This window comes from Acanthopagrus latus, chromosome 22, assembly GCF_904848185.1.
Source record: "Acanthopagrus latus isolate v.2019 chromosome 22, fAcaLat1.1, whole genome shotgun sequence".
In the NCBI taxonomy this organism is placed as follows: domain Eukaryota; kingdom Metazoa; phylum Chordata; class Actinopteri; order Spariformes; family Sparidae; genus Acanthopagrus; species Acanthopagrus latus.
This window is the reverse complement of record NC_051060.1, coordinates 14,165,658-14,182,304: the sequence shown is the minus strand read 5'-3', so window position 1 is coordinate 14,182,304 and position 16,647 is coordinate 14,165,658. Positions and strand designations below refer to the sequence as shown.

General features: G+C 42.7%; 1 protein-coding gene across 13 annotated transcripts in view; it reads right to left on the bottom strand.

Moving 5' to 3' along the window:
- otofa (otoferlin a) overlaps positions 1–16,647 on the bottom strand; it is an 84,443-nt gene that overhangs the window by 43,586 nt on the left and 24,210 nt on the right. For 12 of the 13 annotated variants that reach the window (XR_005072442.1, XM_037086006.1, XM_037086011.1 and 9 more), the window contains 3 exons: positions 15,051–15,139; positions 5,430–5,529; positions 2,491–2,690 (listed from right to left, as the gene is read on the bottom strand). Coding sequence is in view for 12 of the 13 variants with exons in the window: in XM_037086006.1 (XP_036941901.1) it covers positions 2,491–2,690; positions 5,430–5,529; positions 15,051–15,139 (389 nt within the window). In the remaining variant the exon portion in view is untranslated. Of the gene's footprint in view, positions 1–2,490; positions 2,691–5,429; positions 5,530–14,859; positions 14,949–15,050; positions 15,140–16,647 lie in introns of those variants that run through there. The other variant, XM_037086019.1, reaches the window with a different exon arrangement.

Genomic DNA, 16,647 nt, shown 5'->3' with positions numbered 1-16,647 from the left:
ATGCAGACAGGAGAGGATGCAGGAAATATACCTTGAGCTTAAACTGTTCATGACATTCTCATCATCCTTTTCCTCCTCTTCCCTGCAGGAATAAGAGATTCATCCCCGGTTATCATCTCCTGCACATTTACGCTCCATTACCACAGTAAGGACAATTAAGACCGGCTCTAGTAGAGAGTGTCAGAATTTAAGACACAATGAAACATCTTTAAAAAGTTTAATAGTGAAACTCTCTCAACCAGGGATAAAGGGAGGAGCTGGTATTACGGGAAATAAAGGGTTTAAATGAGATGTGGCAAGGCTATTAAAAATTTCCCCACACGCCCATCAGTCTGGCCAACACCAGGTGGATTAGAGGTGGATTTGTTGGCATGGGAGGAAGTTATTGGCATTTTCTGCAGCACCTTGTTCGCTTCTTTTGTCAGACAAAAGCCCAACGGCAACCCTGACAAGGTCTGACTGACGGCTCTCTGCAAAAACAGCGGCTGGATGACAGGTGCAACCTTCACAGCAAGGACGGAAGGCTTCACCCGAGGAAAGGTGAGGATATGTAAATGGACGTGCCAGAGGTAGAGCCACTGAACACAGAGTTCAAGTTTTAGCTCCATGAGTCTGGTGACTCTTCTCATCCCACTTTTATTGAACCCTTTTTCAGTCCCTCTCCACATCTCTTTTTTTCTTTCGCGACCAAATCCTAACACTGTGTCTGTTATATAACACCCGTGGGATGCCTTAAAACTTTAAGATTAGTCAACTTTTTCTTGTTTTCTTGGATTGCCTGCAGTCTCGCAACAGCAGACCCTGAAATATTTTTAATTTTACGCCCTGAGACGGGCATTCAGTGTCAGCGAACAAAAACAAAAAAAATGCATATTCAACGGCATTCATTCCCACACATACACAATTTTTCTCACCCGCCCATTCAACATGCGGCCTATAATGATGGACTTAGAGGTCTGGCTGTGGAGATAGTCTCAGTGTAAATCGATACCACCCACAGATTGTTTCACATACTATTCAGCAGAAAACACGACAAGCAAACCACAGAGGAGGACCACGTAACTGTGCAAAGAGGAAGAGAGCAGCCCGTGGGGCAGAGTGTTTTTCACTCTGAATCTATATAACCACGTACAGCCTGGGATTAGCTGTCTATTTTTATGAACAACCAAATGCACTCACTGTATAAACAGACCCTGCGACTTGACACAGTTGTCGATGACAAGCAAGGTTCACAGGTTCGGTGCCGATTAAATCCATTTCGATATCCCCCAACACATGATGGTGGCTCTTTGACAGACGAGGATTACTCATGGACAAAGACATCCGCATACAAAAGAAGGATCACTATGCCATTGTTGCCATGCCATTGATTTTCAGATTCTTTAAAAAGATAGTGGTATTTAACAGTATGAGTTTGACTTTATCCTGGTGGCTTTTTACAGGTTGAGGTTGGGGAAGTTCAAATAATATTCAACAAAAATACAAATTCTAGAGGGAGGGGAATCGACTTTTTATTTAGAATCCAAATTGGGTTCAATATACTTCAATTCAATATCATTTGTCCATTCTACTGTTGTACCGAAGTTTAACACTCTGGTATCATGACAATCATAAGTTACCATTCAGTTATAGAATTTATTTTAGGACTCTGCTGATCACAACTCGAAGCGACATCGCTCCCTTATGAGCCAGGCTGCAGCCTCAGATCCTCAGGCAGGGCTTTGCAGGCTGTTCTTGAGTCCCAGCACGAGACCAGAGGCAATCAAGGCCCCTCAGCTTTGAAAGTCTCTGCCCCCCTGCCCCTATTAGCATGTCAATCACGACACCGACAATGCGGATGCGTTTCCAACTCACAACAGACAGTTAAAAAGAAAGCTGGAGTTTTCAGGTGTGTTATGCAAGAAGCAGCCAATGTCGACCTGAGCTTCGTGCAGATGTCAGGCGCAGACTGCAGAGGTCTGGTAACCTCTCTCTCTCTCTCTCTCTCTCTCTCTCTCTCAACACCCCCACATTTGTATTCATTTTCAAACTTGTAGTCACTTTTTCACATACTGTGCAGCAGTTCTCCGCAGCACCTGGAAAACACATTTTGATGTGTGAAACTGGTTCCCCACACGTCTGATGTGGCAAATCTGATATAAACAACTTAAGATCAAACACTAGTTGTTCAGCTGCACGGATTATACTGAAACTTTCGCACAAACATTAACGACGGCAACATCTGCGTCATACATGTACGTGTTCAGAGAACTTCCTCGGCCTCCGCGTCAGTAACAGATGTTGTAACAGTCAGACAGCATGTATCAAAGTATAAGTGTCACATACATTTCTGTACCTCAACACATTCAAGTCATTTTCTAATCCATGTGTGCCACAGTCGTACTGTTACTGTTAATGATCTCTTATAAATTAAAGCACATCATTAAAACACCACATCGTATCGTAATGTGATAATAGTTAGTATGGAGACAGTTTGTATGATCGACTCACTTCCTGAAGGTCGGTATGGATCCTTGTAAGGATCGTCCAGGAGACGTCCCGGAACCGTGGCTCTGTCCTGACAGCAAGCTGTCGGTTTCGAAGGCGAACATCCCATCCCGGTCATCGGGAACATCCAGGAACTCCCCGTCGCTCCACACTCCCACTGTGCCATCCATCGACTGGTATCTTATCTCTATGGTAACGTTGGTCTGAGAACAGAAGGGGAACAGATGAAAACGATTAAAAACCTTAACTTCCACAGAGGAGCAGCAGTTTCAACCCTAAAGATTTTGGAAGAGAAATCATTTCATCTCAGTCATTTCTATTATTAACAAAACTATAAAACTGGTGAGCAGATTTCATTATTTCACCTCTCGGCTGCTTCTGTCCAAATCAAATCCACGGGCTTCATGTCATGTCTAATCTAGAAACTTCTATGGATGCCAGAAATGACAAAAGAACGAATGTTCCTGACACTAATATAATTTGTTTGTTTGGCAGGGTGACAAAATGCTTTCATGACCGTCATAGCTAATACTCCTTCAGCTGTCAAGATCGTTTTAACCAGCTTAAAAGGAGGAGCACAGGCTTGTCATGTCATATTAACTACTTTCCTTGGAATTATGTCTTAAAATTCAGTTTCATTAAATCTTTCTATGCAGCCTTTTAATGAGGTCTCACTCTGTTCAACCTTCAGTGTGTTATCATCTTATCTTTGTGGCTATGTGGTTTACTGGTCCATAATAATAATAATAAAAAAAACTGTCGGATAGATTGCCATTAAAATCTGTATTTCCCAGAAAATGATCCCTTAAATCCATGTGATCCCTTAAATTTCTATCCAGCAACATCACCAGGGGGACATTTTAATTTGTCCAGTGCTTTGGTTTATGACCAAATAAATGGTCAAATTAAATGACAGCCAACACCTCAAGGCTTAGTCGGAACTTATCAACAGCAATCCATTTAATTCTGTTTCGAAAAAAAGCTCCCAACAATCGGTGACAAACTTTAACAGGACTATAAATCACTTCCTCTCCCTGGCATTTGCTTGGGGGAATTCAGTCTGACGGTAAATGTTAGCTTAATCCAGGCCAGAAACAAGTAAGACGTGCAGTTTGTCTTTGGTGTCTTCTGGGGACTTGTGTTTGGACAAATATGATCCCCCTGACAGTGACCTCATCTTTATTACGGAGCGGCCAATTTATTCTACTGACAAAGACAGATGAGGGGGAAAATAGAAAACGGGGCTCTCGTTCCCGTTTCTCCCTTAACGTGTCTCTCTCTTCCTCGCATCCTCGCGAGGCATTCATTGTAGTAGTCCGCGAGGAGTTAGATTTGTCGCTATGGCAACCACGCCAGTGCGGTTGGTGTTGCTCTCAGGTGATGTTCGATGTAGTTTCCCCCGGTTTCTTCCTTGTGCAACCCTGATATTCTCTTAACTGTGTGTGTGTGTGTGTGTGTGTGTGGCTGTGTGCGTGTGCTTTGATGTGTGTTTGTGAGAAACCACAAGAACTTGCACATATCAGTGTATGTGCATGTGTGTGTGTGTGTGTGTGTGTGTGTGTAAGCCCCCGAGCGCTCCTCATGCTGTGTGTCATCATCCCAGAAACATCACATCAGCACTCCCAGCTCCACCAACACAATTCTGCACCCCGGGGTGCATTAAAGCCTCAAACCGTTACGTTCCCCCGCACACACACAACCCAGATTACCGCCGCACACATGCACTCCCACATTATTCACCAGAAATATCATCCTAAACAGTGAGCTGCTCTCGGTTCAGCTGTTTTAAACGTTTCCAATCAATAGAGAATATCAGGAATTAATGACAACAGCGAGCGTCTTAATGTGCCAGTGTTGCTAAGAGATTGTCGCGGCGCTTGTTGAACGCCGGTGGCTTTATAAGCCATGCGATAGCAGTTACTTCTCCTACTGCCACCGCAGCAGGTGCATTGGAAGATTGATTTCTCTGTTTAATGTCCCTCTATTTGCTTGTGAATGCAACGTGCCGCCTGTGAGGATTAATTTCACTTCTACTGCTGTAAGGTGAGTCATGTCATTTAGCGACTACAAACCGTTTGGAATCTGGTTTTCCCTTTCAGTCTTCATTTGAGTTACGCTGCAGAAGGGACAAAGGGACTTTAAAAACTTGAGGACACTGATTACCATAACAAGTAAAGTAAAAATAGATTTAAGGTGTTAAAACATATAATCTACTTTACTTCTGTGGTAATCGGTTTCCTGACTTTTTAAAAGTAAAGTCAACTTTTCAAATTTGAAGTTTACAGCGTCAAGGTCAGAAAAACCCTCACAGTACATAAACTCTGTATCAGGCTTGTCCCAGCTCATTACTTTAGCTATGTGAGTTAAATATTTAAACCCCAAACTCTATTCTTTTTTTTATGGCTGCTGCTCCCCCAATTTCTATCTGGGCAAAACTTTGAAATATCCACCCAAGTGTCAGATGTAGTTCTTAGTTCTCAGCTTTTAAATCTCTCATTACATTTTCCCGCTTGCTTCATTTGTTGTTATGCACCACAACACCAAGGAGATTTCCTTGCATGTGGAAAACCTACCAGGCAACAAGCTTGATTTTTGTTTTTACTCTGGTGAAATGATTATCCAGTCAGCACAGCTAGCGTATTATCTCAATTTTGATTTAGCCGAGGGCAACGACAGACAGAAAGAGAATATTATAAACACCCCTCCTGGAGTGCAAGGCACGAACCTGCTGCTCTCAGACATCATGACTACTGAATTCTAGCAGATGATTACACACGTTTCCTGGGGAGAGCTATAACACAGACACACTCCAAATACACACTCTCAGATGACTAGCTTCAGCTAATGTCTGGTCATTTGGTCTCTCTAGGTTGTTAATGCGAAAACAACAAAAAAAAAGTTAGAAATACCATTTCAGTAGTGAGAGCAGCGTTTAGCTTTACCTTGATCGATGTGTTGTTGTCGTCAATGAGTGTGTCGGTCAGCTCTAGGTGTCCCTCCTCAGCCACCTTCTGAAGTACCATGCAGAAAGTCCCAACCAGCCTGCGGGGAAACACCAACAGAGAGCCAGTCATCTTAAACAGAAATCAATGAGATCAATGCACGTGATTACATCAGAGATTATATGGTGCCTCTCTCCTTTGTCTCTCCTTTGCTGCCCATCTGTTCACATCTGTGTAGATGTACACACTCATTGTCACGTCACCAGTTCGTCCACTTTTCAATTTGCCCTCATAAACGCTTACAAATATCACTTTCTTTTTTTATTCACCAGAAGCATCTGTTCTCCAGCGCTCTGCTTCACAGTGTGGAGGCCGGTAATAGAGTCATGTCAACAGACGGATGTGTGGTAGGTGGTGATGGATACGAGCCGTGACAGACTTTGACAAAGTGCCACACTGCCTTCGTCACCCACTCCTTTACAGTGTGTCACTCCTCAAAGTGATTTGAAAGATGCAGATAGCAGCTCAAATAGACACTAACGCTTAGTCCCTGTCGTACAGTATGTGGAATTGCTATCAACAAGAGATGAGAAAGTGTTAATCCTTGAGTAGGTTGTTTTGTTTGTTGCTGAGTCAGAGCAAACAAAGCAGTAACTGTCTGTTGCAATCAAGTTCTGCTTCTGCTTCTTTAATCTCAGACAAATTCTATGCATATACGGGGAATAATATTGAATGGCGACGAGGATAAAAATGTGGTGTTGCATTTTTGGGTTATTTCATTGTTTTACAATGTAACATTCATTGTGTTGTTTTCTACATTAAAACAGACAACTTTCAGAACGTTCACTGCATAATTTAACAAAAAGCATAAAACTGCTGCTGAAATGCTCTCTCTTGGTTGAAACTTTCAAAAAAAAAAAAAATGTTTAAGTGATGCAACAGTTCTAAATCTCTGCGGACACTGTGTAGCTGGTGGTGAGGTCAGAATGTAACATGCTCGAACATTTAACCTACGAAATGCACAAGCAATCTTTGGTCCCTTGTGACTTTTTCCACCACATTGTGCTGCTTACTCTGCAGCATAATCAGTAAGCAATACACAGTGTACGTGAATGTTCAAGCACGAAATACATTTGTTACATATTAAAAAGGTAAAGATATTTTTGACTCATTTTTATAGCAGAGAAACAGAGCAATGTTTTCAAGAATGAGCTCACATTTTGTTTGTATTGTGCAAACAGCGCCCGTGTATTCAGACGGACCAAATCGCATCCCGTCGCTGGTTTCATGCCGTACCACCGATCAGCTGTTGGTGGTGGTAACGCGCGAACAAGTGTAGCAGTGCAAGGCAGTGAACAAGAAGACTACGACTAGCTGATGAACGCAGAAGTTAACGCCGCACAACTTGAATATCGAAATATTGGCATTTATGATCAGGGAATTAAATTCTGCAGACCTCGAGGATACACACAATGCATCTTGGTTATTTAAGAGAAAACTCCACAGTGGACATTAAACATATGTACTGACACATAATCACTCTGTATATTCACACTCAACACTGTAAAAGTTGTTGATATCGTGACAGCTGCTAATATTACTGATCCCACTGTGAATCCACTCTGTAGCCTCTGTAGGTTATTGGTTTGGTTTGTTTGTTCAAATCACTCAGAGCTCAGACCAGCTGTGATAATCCACCTCCCCTGTGTGGCCTTCAGTTGCACGGGGCCTAACAACATACTACACACAAGAAGCACTATTAACAATAGATTCGGAAAACTTTGCTGAGACAATTAGCGAAACTGTTCACGTCCGCTGCACATCAGAGGGAACGCTATTCGAGAAAAGCTCACATTGTGCAGCTCAGGTAGGCAAACATTCAGAGAGCTAATCTCTCAAAGCACGTTTCAGCACGAGGCAGCAATTCTCAGCCACTTCTCTTTGGCTCTTATCAATGCCTGAAGGACAAGCAGCTCAGTGGATGGAGACTATTCAGCGGGACATTCATTCACACGCCACACTGAATGAAAAGCTTTATATTCATTTACTGTTTCATTTGCTCTTACTTGAAATTTGCAGGAAAAAGTTCCCTCTGTTTGAAGTGAAAAGTGAAGCTGAAGGTTGCAGAGCCTCTGTGCTCTGATTCAAAACCCTCATGCGATGGTTCATTATGTTAGTGGGAGTTATTCAGGTTTAATGTCATAACAGTTACTGGATTCTTTAAATTCTGACCTGTAAAGAGTGTTCGTATCAATATCCAAGCCGTATTTCAATTTGTACATTTTTTTGGAAGTGCTTGAGAATCAAACATTGACCTGCTCGCTACTGAATATAAAACCTTTGACTGGCATTCAAAAAGCGTTTCGAAAAGATGACTGACAAAGACGGTGCTCGTTGCGTTTGACTAGAGCTCATTTGCCTCCCTGGGAGCGCTCGCAATACTCCCGGGGTGAAAGCTACACAGAAAAGGCTCGGGACACTTCAGTGGACACCAGTCTTACAGAGGCATCGTGGGTACTTTGTTGTCACGGTTGAACAGAACATGTCCAGGACTTCGTGTTGCTGTTAAATATGAGATCATTGGATGTAAGGTCTGTTTCTGCAAGCTGCTCAAGGATCCTTCATCGAACATTACAGTGGGAAGAAACCCAGTACAGTCCCCATTCAGCGAGCCAATTAGAGCTGGTGAATAATTCAAAGAGTTTCCCCCTAAACAGTGTGTTATTCGCAGAGTAATCAGTGACATGCCATGAACCTGCAGCACAGCCCACACTGAGCTATAGCCATATGTCATTTCAACTGTAATGGTCACTAACACACACACACACACACACACACACACACACACACACACACGCTGGTAATATGTCAACTGCAGCTGTGTTGTTAAATTCACTGCATACATGAAATACAGGATAAAAAATGGTTTAACTAGACGATCATCAGGACGAGCAGGCACACAATCACTTAGCTGGATGTGAGTCTGCAGGGAGAGATTACACCACAAAACGATCAATAGCTTACCACTTGGCACACACACGGGCACGCACCACACACACACATGCAGGGATAAAACAACCACTGGGACAGCAGCAGATGATTACCAACAGGACAATAAAGACTGACGACCAGACGAGGGAGAATTGGTTGAAGACGGCTGATGTCACGCTGCTTTCGATCAAATATAAATCCTGAACAGTTATTTTTTTTCCTTCTTCCTGTTTTTTTAAAAATTGATTTCGAGTCTCTGCAGTGCCAGAGAACGCACCATAGGTACGTCTGTGCCATGTTCCTGAGCTGACAGCTATCCTACCTGCACTTTCTCCAATAAAAGCAGTTTTTAAAGTGTCAATATATGTCCTTCAAGCAGCAGCTGCGACTTTCCAGCACTCATTTTCTTCAGGAAATGAATTCTCTCATCTCTCTCTCTCTCTTTTTTTTTTTTTTCATCATCATTGCTGTCCTCGAACATGTTTTTTTTTCTTGTTTTTTGCCCACTAGGGTTGGTGAGGATGTATTAAAGCTTCCAGTAAGGAGTGAGGCTGCACTCGCCGGTTGAGCTTCAAAACTTAATAACGAGGTAAGTTTGGACTTCCAGAGCTTGACTTCACTTAAATCCAAGTTATAAAAAAAAAAAAAAAAGGTTTGTGCTTCCCCTCAGGCGCTGGCAGATGCTTTCTTTGTGAAAGCGCATAGCTGCCAGGCTCCCCACTGAATTACTACACACTCCAACTTTACAGGCCTGACGTGACTCCAGAAGCTCTGTAGGGATATCAGCGGTGTTATGCAGTGAACTTTTTCCCTCTGAGCAATAACATTGAAGATACTAACCCACCCCCTACTGTACAATTGGCTCTTTACTTCCCTGGTCAGTGGAGATCAATATGTCCAGAGCTACTTAGGAAAGCAAATGGTCTGTCATTTCCTTTCAGCCATTGTAACGTGTGTACAAGCGCTGAATAATTGAACCAAGCAGGGCCTATCATGTTCTGGCTCACTTTTTAGCACTTCAAAAGGTGGCATTCATTATTGATTGAAGTCCTGCAAACAATTTACTTTCATCTGCTTTATAATTTAGAGCTCCCTTCCCTTTCAATTTGTTTTTATTTTTTCTGTGTCAGCCCTCGAGTTGCTTTTTTTTCCAAAACCAACGCGTGACTATGATGGAATCTGTGGCTCAGGTGAATTTCAGGAGCTTTGGAATGCAAAACATTTTTTTTTCTTCCACCCCAAGTCAAACAGGGTTTTTCTCCTCAAGGTTGCGCTAATCCGGCACAGCTGCCAGTAACTCAACTGGAGGACGGTGTGAAATGGAAATGTTGGCGGCCGACAGGTGTGTGTGATCTGGCCTTTGATGAGCCGAAGAGAAGCCGAGTGCTGCGTCGATATCAGCGGGTCTACAATCATATTAAACATGAGAGGATTCGGCAGTCTGGTGTTCACTGGCGTTCGAGGATGTATATCTATTGATCTGCATGGACGCAATCAATACTTGACACACACACACACACACACACTCACACACAGGCAAAACACAACCCTTTAACCACAAACAATAGAAGAAGCTATTAAGTGTCATGTTTTGTACAACCAGTGTCCATCACATCTGTGCGTGTGGTTGGATGCAGCATCGTGCCTCATTGTTCCGGCTTCACGACGGCCAAGGAAGGAAAAAATTATCATAAAAGATTCCATGTGAACATGATATGATGCACACTTTGTTTATTCACCTGCCGATCTGTGGGAAAGTGAGAGGCAGGTGGGGTTTTTTATGACAATCGGCAGGAAACATAACATTTAGTTCAGTGTAGTATCCATCAGTTTACTGCATTTACATGAAAGTGTGCCATGTTTAAAGTGTCTGTTTTTAATATCACGGCATTGATTTACTGTATCTTTTCGTACTGTGAATCACACATAACAGCGCTTCATCACACAAAAATGATCAAAAAATCCAATATAGTCATAAAGCCGTCCTGCTCATCGATTTACAGCTCACTAGCTCTGCGATGACAAACAGCCGTGCATCATCGACGGCAGGTTTAACATTTACCACATTCATCATCTATAGTTCTGTATGTTAGCATGCCTCCGTTTGCTATATTAACAATAAAGACACAGCACACCTAAAGCTGAAGAGAATGTCATTTGATCTGCAGATGAAACAAAGTGTTGGAGATTTGTCCAGAGCCCAGATTCATCCTGTGTAGGATGCGAATGTTTATACGACATTTCATGGCAAACCATCCAAATCCGATAATCTAAATAAACTAAAATGTGTGTGTGCATCTGGTGAAATAAAATATTACATAAATAATAAAAGGTACAAGTCCGCAGTGTTCATTCCAGCGCTTCAGGCAAGAGAGAGAGCGAAGATGAAATTCAACAGACGAACAGGTTTATGTTTAAGCTTACATTTTCAGACTAAGCAACAAATTGCTGAGTCTGTGTGCAGAATGACAGGATTATAAAGCCTTCTTCTGGAGCCAGAAAAACACTGCTGACGGGCTTCCAGTGAAAACCGTAAAGATAAACAGACACCCGCAAATGAAACACAATAAATTGGTAATGGGGTAATTTGATTTATTGCTGAAATCAAGAGGGGGACGGCAGCCTTATCTTTCCTCAGAGGAAAGTGTCTGCAGTAAAACTCTGAGCCAGTTTCTAAGATTAAACAGTGAAAAAGTCAAACAGTCGAACACACTGATATTGAATACTCACTCTGAACACATAACAGAGGAAGCACTTCCAAAGTGTTGCAGACCTTTACGTGTTTTTCAACGGAGTTTGCAGAGCTCGTGTACCAAGCAGAATTTTAAAACACGTACGGTTCTGTCCGGTTGATCAGTGAAATTCAGATGAAACCACAGAACAGGTGACTGTAGTTGGGACACACACCACATTTAATAGCATGAAATATTGTGTAATAGCTCCTATTTTAGGGTTAATGAATGAGCTGTCTGCACCAACGTATTGCTCTCTTGCAGTTAATTATGCCTGACCTATTGCACTGCTCTTTACTTGGTCTTAACCAAAAAGCTTTCAGGCTGAAGTCAGCAGCCATTCAGGCTTTTAAAATAGAATTTAGAGACACATAAGCCTTGTTAGGCCTATTTACATTGCTGGCTACATTTTAGCCACCAGTGTTTCATCCCTTTACTTGCTTAAATAGATGTTCCTGTTGAGTGTTGAGTCCATTTATGACCAGGCAGCTGGTGACACTGCAGAATGTTTAATGTCGATTTGAGCCACTTTATGGTTAGCTTTATGCAGCTTGCTACTTTTCAGCTTATGATGTTGGCACCCGTGCGAACATGTTCGAGCAGCCACACAGCCTGAGTGAGCAGTGAGGCCCTCATCAATTATTATTTTTTTTTTTTGGAAATTCAGGAAACTAAACCCAAAACTCAAATCGTGAGAAACACGATCTGAGGATAATCCTAGCAACATTGTTCCTGCAGCTCAACAGTTTCCATGTCTTTATCGGTAGGATATTTAATATATATATATTTTTTGATGCATCAGTGTCATTATTGATCATTGTCAAGGAGAAAACTTGTAAGTAAAACCTGTAGTGGGTCTCTGCGTCCAAGCTGAGGACCAGAGATGAATGAGCCTGGGAATTACCCGGAGCTTTCATTTTCATTCCAAAATTGATTCGCAAAACAAAATTGATCCGTGATTCAGGAACATGTCTGTGGGGCTTGATTACATGAAGCCCTTCCGGTGACATAAAGGCCAGCAATCTACGGATCTATGTAGCCTCACAGAGGTCATGTGAGACAAGACTGAGGCATGTCATAACGGCCTTGTAGACAGCTTATGGAAATGTGGACTTCCGAAGGATTCAGCCAACTTAAGCTCGCCAAAAAAACAACATCAGTGCTTCCAGTTCTAATACCAAGGTATTCCTCCGTGGATCCCCTGGGAGTCACTGACCTCAGGTTGGATCATATGCTCATATAACCTCCTCTGTGCTCCAGTGCTCAGTAACTCACACACAAGGTTCTCCACAGCGCACAGAATATAAAAGCACATCAGCCACAGGGGAAAACGGATAATAAAACACGGTCTATATGCCACTACAGCACACAGACCATCATGCATCACTGCTTTTCTCTTTGTGTTGCGGTAATGCGATCGCACTTGCGGTCTCAGGGGTGTGACACGCTGGCCTTACAGTGCGCCGGAGCCAGCAGTGATGAAGCAGATCAGTTACCCTGCCTGTGGACATATGGAGCAGGTGTGAGAACAACACAAGCTATGACTCTCCTTGAATTATTTACCTCCCTAAATGTGTGCCGGGCTGTGTTTATGTGCGTGTGTGTGTCTTAATGTGTGTGGGTTAAGTGTCTTTGCATGCAAGAGTGCTTGTTTGTGCATATCGTGCATGCATTAATGGTCGTGGTGCTCTCAAGCAGTGGAGTGAGGGGATGAAAAAGTTTCATAACTGCGTCTGGTTTAAAAATAGTGTCACCGTTTACGATCGTCTTTTTTTTTCTTTCTTGTTTGTTTTCTCGCTAATTCCCTGATGTGATACTGAAATTCTCCATAGCTGAGCTCAAAGCTGCAAAGAACTTCAGATATGCATTTTAATCGCTTCAGTACTCGATGTTTGGGGGTTTCCAATACACAATGTTGAGAGTCAAGAGTCACAATGTAGCCAGGTTCCAGACTGCTGCAGTTCTGTGGTTATTAAAAGAGGTCAAGTGTTTTGCTTTAAAAAAATGAAAAACCAGCATGGCCGGGCGGAGCTTTGAAGGCGTGATTGAGACTGGGGACAGCGTCTTATTGTGTCAGAAATAGAAAATGGTAAAAAAAAAATATTGCACATTGCCATAATAGCGTTTAAATTACAGCTGGGGTTGATGTGAATGCCGTTTGTCTTGCAGGTATTCGGTCATAAACCAAAGTGACGAATACATTTAAATATTGACCTGATGACAGATGAAAAGTTTGAGGATCCCGATTCTGACTAGACGACAGACTTTAGCCAGCTAAGTGGCTAACTTCCAGTCTACTCCTAACCCTTAAAAGGGAATAATCCAATTTAATGGTGCAGCTGTACTTGGCTTTCCAAATGTTTCATCTTTCAGTGCTGCCAGGATGGAAACGGGTGCAACCAGACCTTTCCCAAGCTCTGACACAGCGCTGCGGATCACCAAGGTTATTCCAGTTCATCCTAAGGAGGACATGAACGTGACAATCAAATTTCACAGCAATCCATTCGGTCGTAAAAAGTGCTATTTCAGCCAAAACTGAAGTGCACCTTAGTATGGCTCTGGAGGAAAACGACAGGGGATCAACAAGTTCAGCCGTTTTCATCCCCTGCGCACCATCCACGTCCGTACAAAATGTCTTGTCGACCCATTTATCAGACACTGAGATATTTCCCAGGACAAGTAATAATTTTACCTGCTGTTGGGCTAAATGAAAGACAGAGATATCGCCAGTCTGATTATCGGGCTGCTTCTGTTGCAAACTTTCTGAACCTCTGCGAACTGTCTTGTGCGGCTGTGAAATTCTCGTCCCGATTCTGTTTTCCTCTTCCACGCGACGGCACCAGAAAGATTGTGATGACAGTCAAGAGCCGCCTTGATGTAGAACTGACTCAACATCTGCCTGCACACCTGTCACCAGCCTTTATCTCTGAGCCGTCTTTGCAAGTGAACCACATCCATGTGTGGCGGACGAGATAAGGTCACACAGATCAAGTTTAAAGATGGTGGTACGCACACATACATCACCGCCCACAGAGAAGAGTAGGTTTTAATGACTGCGTGGGCGACATAATGTGTCCTCAGTCTGGACACAGCAAGCAGTCGTCCAGACGATTGCAGCTGTTACGATGAGACGGGATTTGTTGCGGACGCAGGAGACGGAGAGACTTCCTGCATCAAGCTGCAAAGGTCTTTTCAGATTGTGACGCATCAAGAAAAAGACTTGATGAAGAAATGCAAGAAAAAGGAGAAGAAGATGAGGTGGAGGGGTCGGGGGAAATAACCTAATTAGCCAGCTTCCACTGTTGCATCTGCACAAATGAGCTCCTACAAGTAATTAGAGTGCTGAGCAGGGTACTTGGAGCAGGTTTTAATATCAGCGTATTGCTCAAGAGCACTTAATGTTAGAACTGTAAAAGGCTCATAATTGAAATACATCCTCCTCCACTACGGATATGTCAGTAAAGTAATACAAACCAATGGCAGCAAAATGTATCTGAATGACCAGTATTCTCATCGACAAACTTGACAAGCCAAACACACACACGCAAACACGCACACTCACACAGATAATCTGGTAATTACAGCGTCAGACACAATCAAGACGCGACCGTCGACTAAAGCACTGTGTGTTTTTCATGTCCTGATTGTTTGGAGAGTGTAAAGTAACAAATCTGCCCATTACTGAGGATGTAGTGGCGTTTCATTACCTCCAGCTCTGCGGTTTGGAGCCTGTCACACACACAACTGGGTCGATTTAGAACAAGCTATCAGGGAGCGCAGGCGTATCCTCCGTCAGCTGGGAAACACGTGCTGTGTGTCAGTCTCTGTTTGCGCTGTAATGCTGTTTGTTGTGGTAAATGTGGTTTCAGGACAAGCTGGCAGCGGCGGTATACCTTACCTGTTGGAGAAGACTTTGCTGTAATTGTATACTTGGATCTCCAGCATCTCGTTTCCATCCAGTCTGCTCGCAATTGGCCATCGAAATGTCTGGAAGAAAAGACAGAATATGATGTTTTTTGGCAATCCTGCTGACAAACCAACACATGGACACGGGTGAAAACATCGCCTCATTGGTGAGGTCAAATAACCAGTTGAGGCAGCGGTAGACCAGAAACTCCATGCTCCCGTAGATACATTTACAGTTTTTACTAATGAAGACTGGTGCCTTTAAAAGGTCTAATTTATAACCACTGTTTCTGGTTAGAGAAACTTGAGCCAGAAAAGCTCTTCCTCTTTAACAGAAAGGTTTATTGCCCTTTCCGTATTGTTGTCAGACACTTACAATTACAATCTGAGCTGGTAAATGTGAAAAAGCAAGCAAAACTATGTGGTAATGAAAGCTTGAAAATACCTTGAATAACCTTGAGAAAAAGCCTATGTTGGCCTCTTCCTCATTTTTATTTTCATTTTCCCTGTAACTAGCTCGGAATTTACAGTTTTTATAGGTAGCTCATTTCGTGTAGCTTCAGCAGGAAAGGGAAGAAATAACCACGTCTCTGTTCTAAATCGTTTTCGCCACAAATCTCCGCAGTGATGTCTTCACTAATTGGCTTTGTCAGGCTGCTCAGACACTCAGTATGGTACTTTCACTGTTTTTCTCCACACCAGTAGGCAGACAGTATAAGGGCCTGTCATGTATGAATTCGAACAACTTTAACAACTGTCTGTTCATTAGCAGAGATTTAATTTGGCAGCAGCTCTGTCAAATAGGGACAGAAGACATTATCACTCCACTTATCTCATCAAGTACATGTCTATGTGATATTTCTACTACCACTACTACATCAACAGTGATAGCCGTCTTAATTTGCAACATAGATCGCAGTAATTTATGAATAGTGCTTTATAAAACAAAACACACAACTCATAACTAATAGAAAAAGCAGTAAAAATAGTAGACAATATTGTGACAGCCTGAACTGTCAAACAGATGGTTCCAAATCCTCCTCTTTTAAAGAGCCTTGGCAGCTCACGGTAGTCATGGTAACTGTCCAGAGTCAAGTCATCACGAGTCAGTCGCAAGTTTGCAGCCCTAATAGCATTTTCCCCACAGTCCACTGCTGTAATAGAGATGTCTGTGAAACTGTTGACAGGACACTCGGAGCTGCGAACAAGGTTACATTTCTAATCAATGGAGGTTTTGTATTTATAAAACTTTCCTCGAGCTGAGAAAAGCAATTTAAAAGCCTGCAAAGTCATCGTAATGTCAAGTGTAGGTAGCGAGCGTGGTCAGCAGGGGAAACTCCGGCGCGCCTTTTTAATGGGAAGCATTACAAGGAGGTAAACGCGGAAGACAATAAAACCTTTTTAGGCCGATGCGCTAGGTGAGCAATTCATATTGGTTTGCGTGGGTTAGCCATCTTTGCTCCTGGTATCTAGCTCATCTATACAAATCTATGGTCAGTGGTCAGAGCTAGCTGGCTAGCTGGCTAGCTCTGAGGTTGAGTTCTAGCTCATCCTTCTTCTGCTTTAAGTGTTTTTTAATGTGTTTAGTC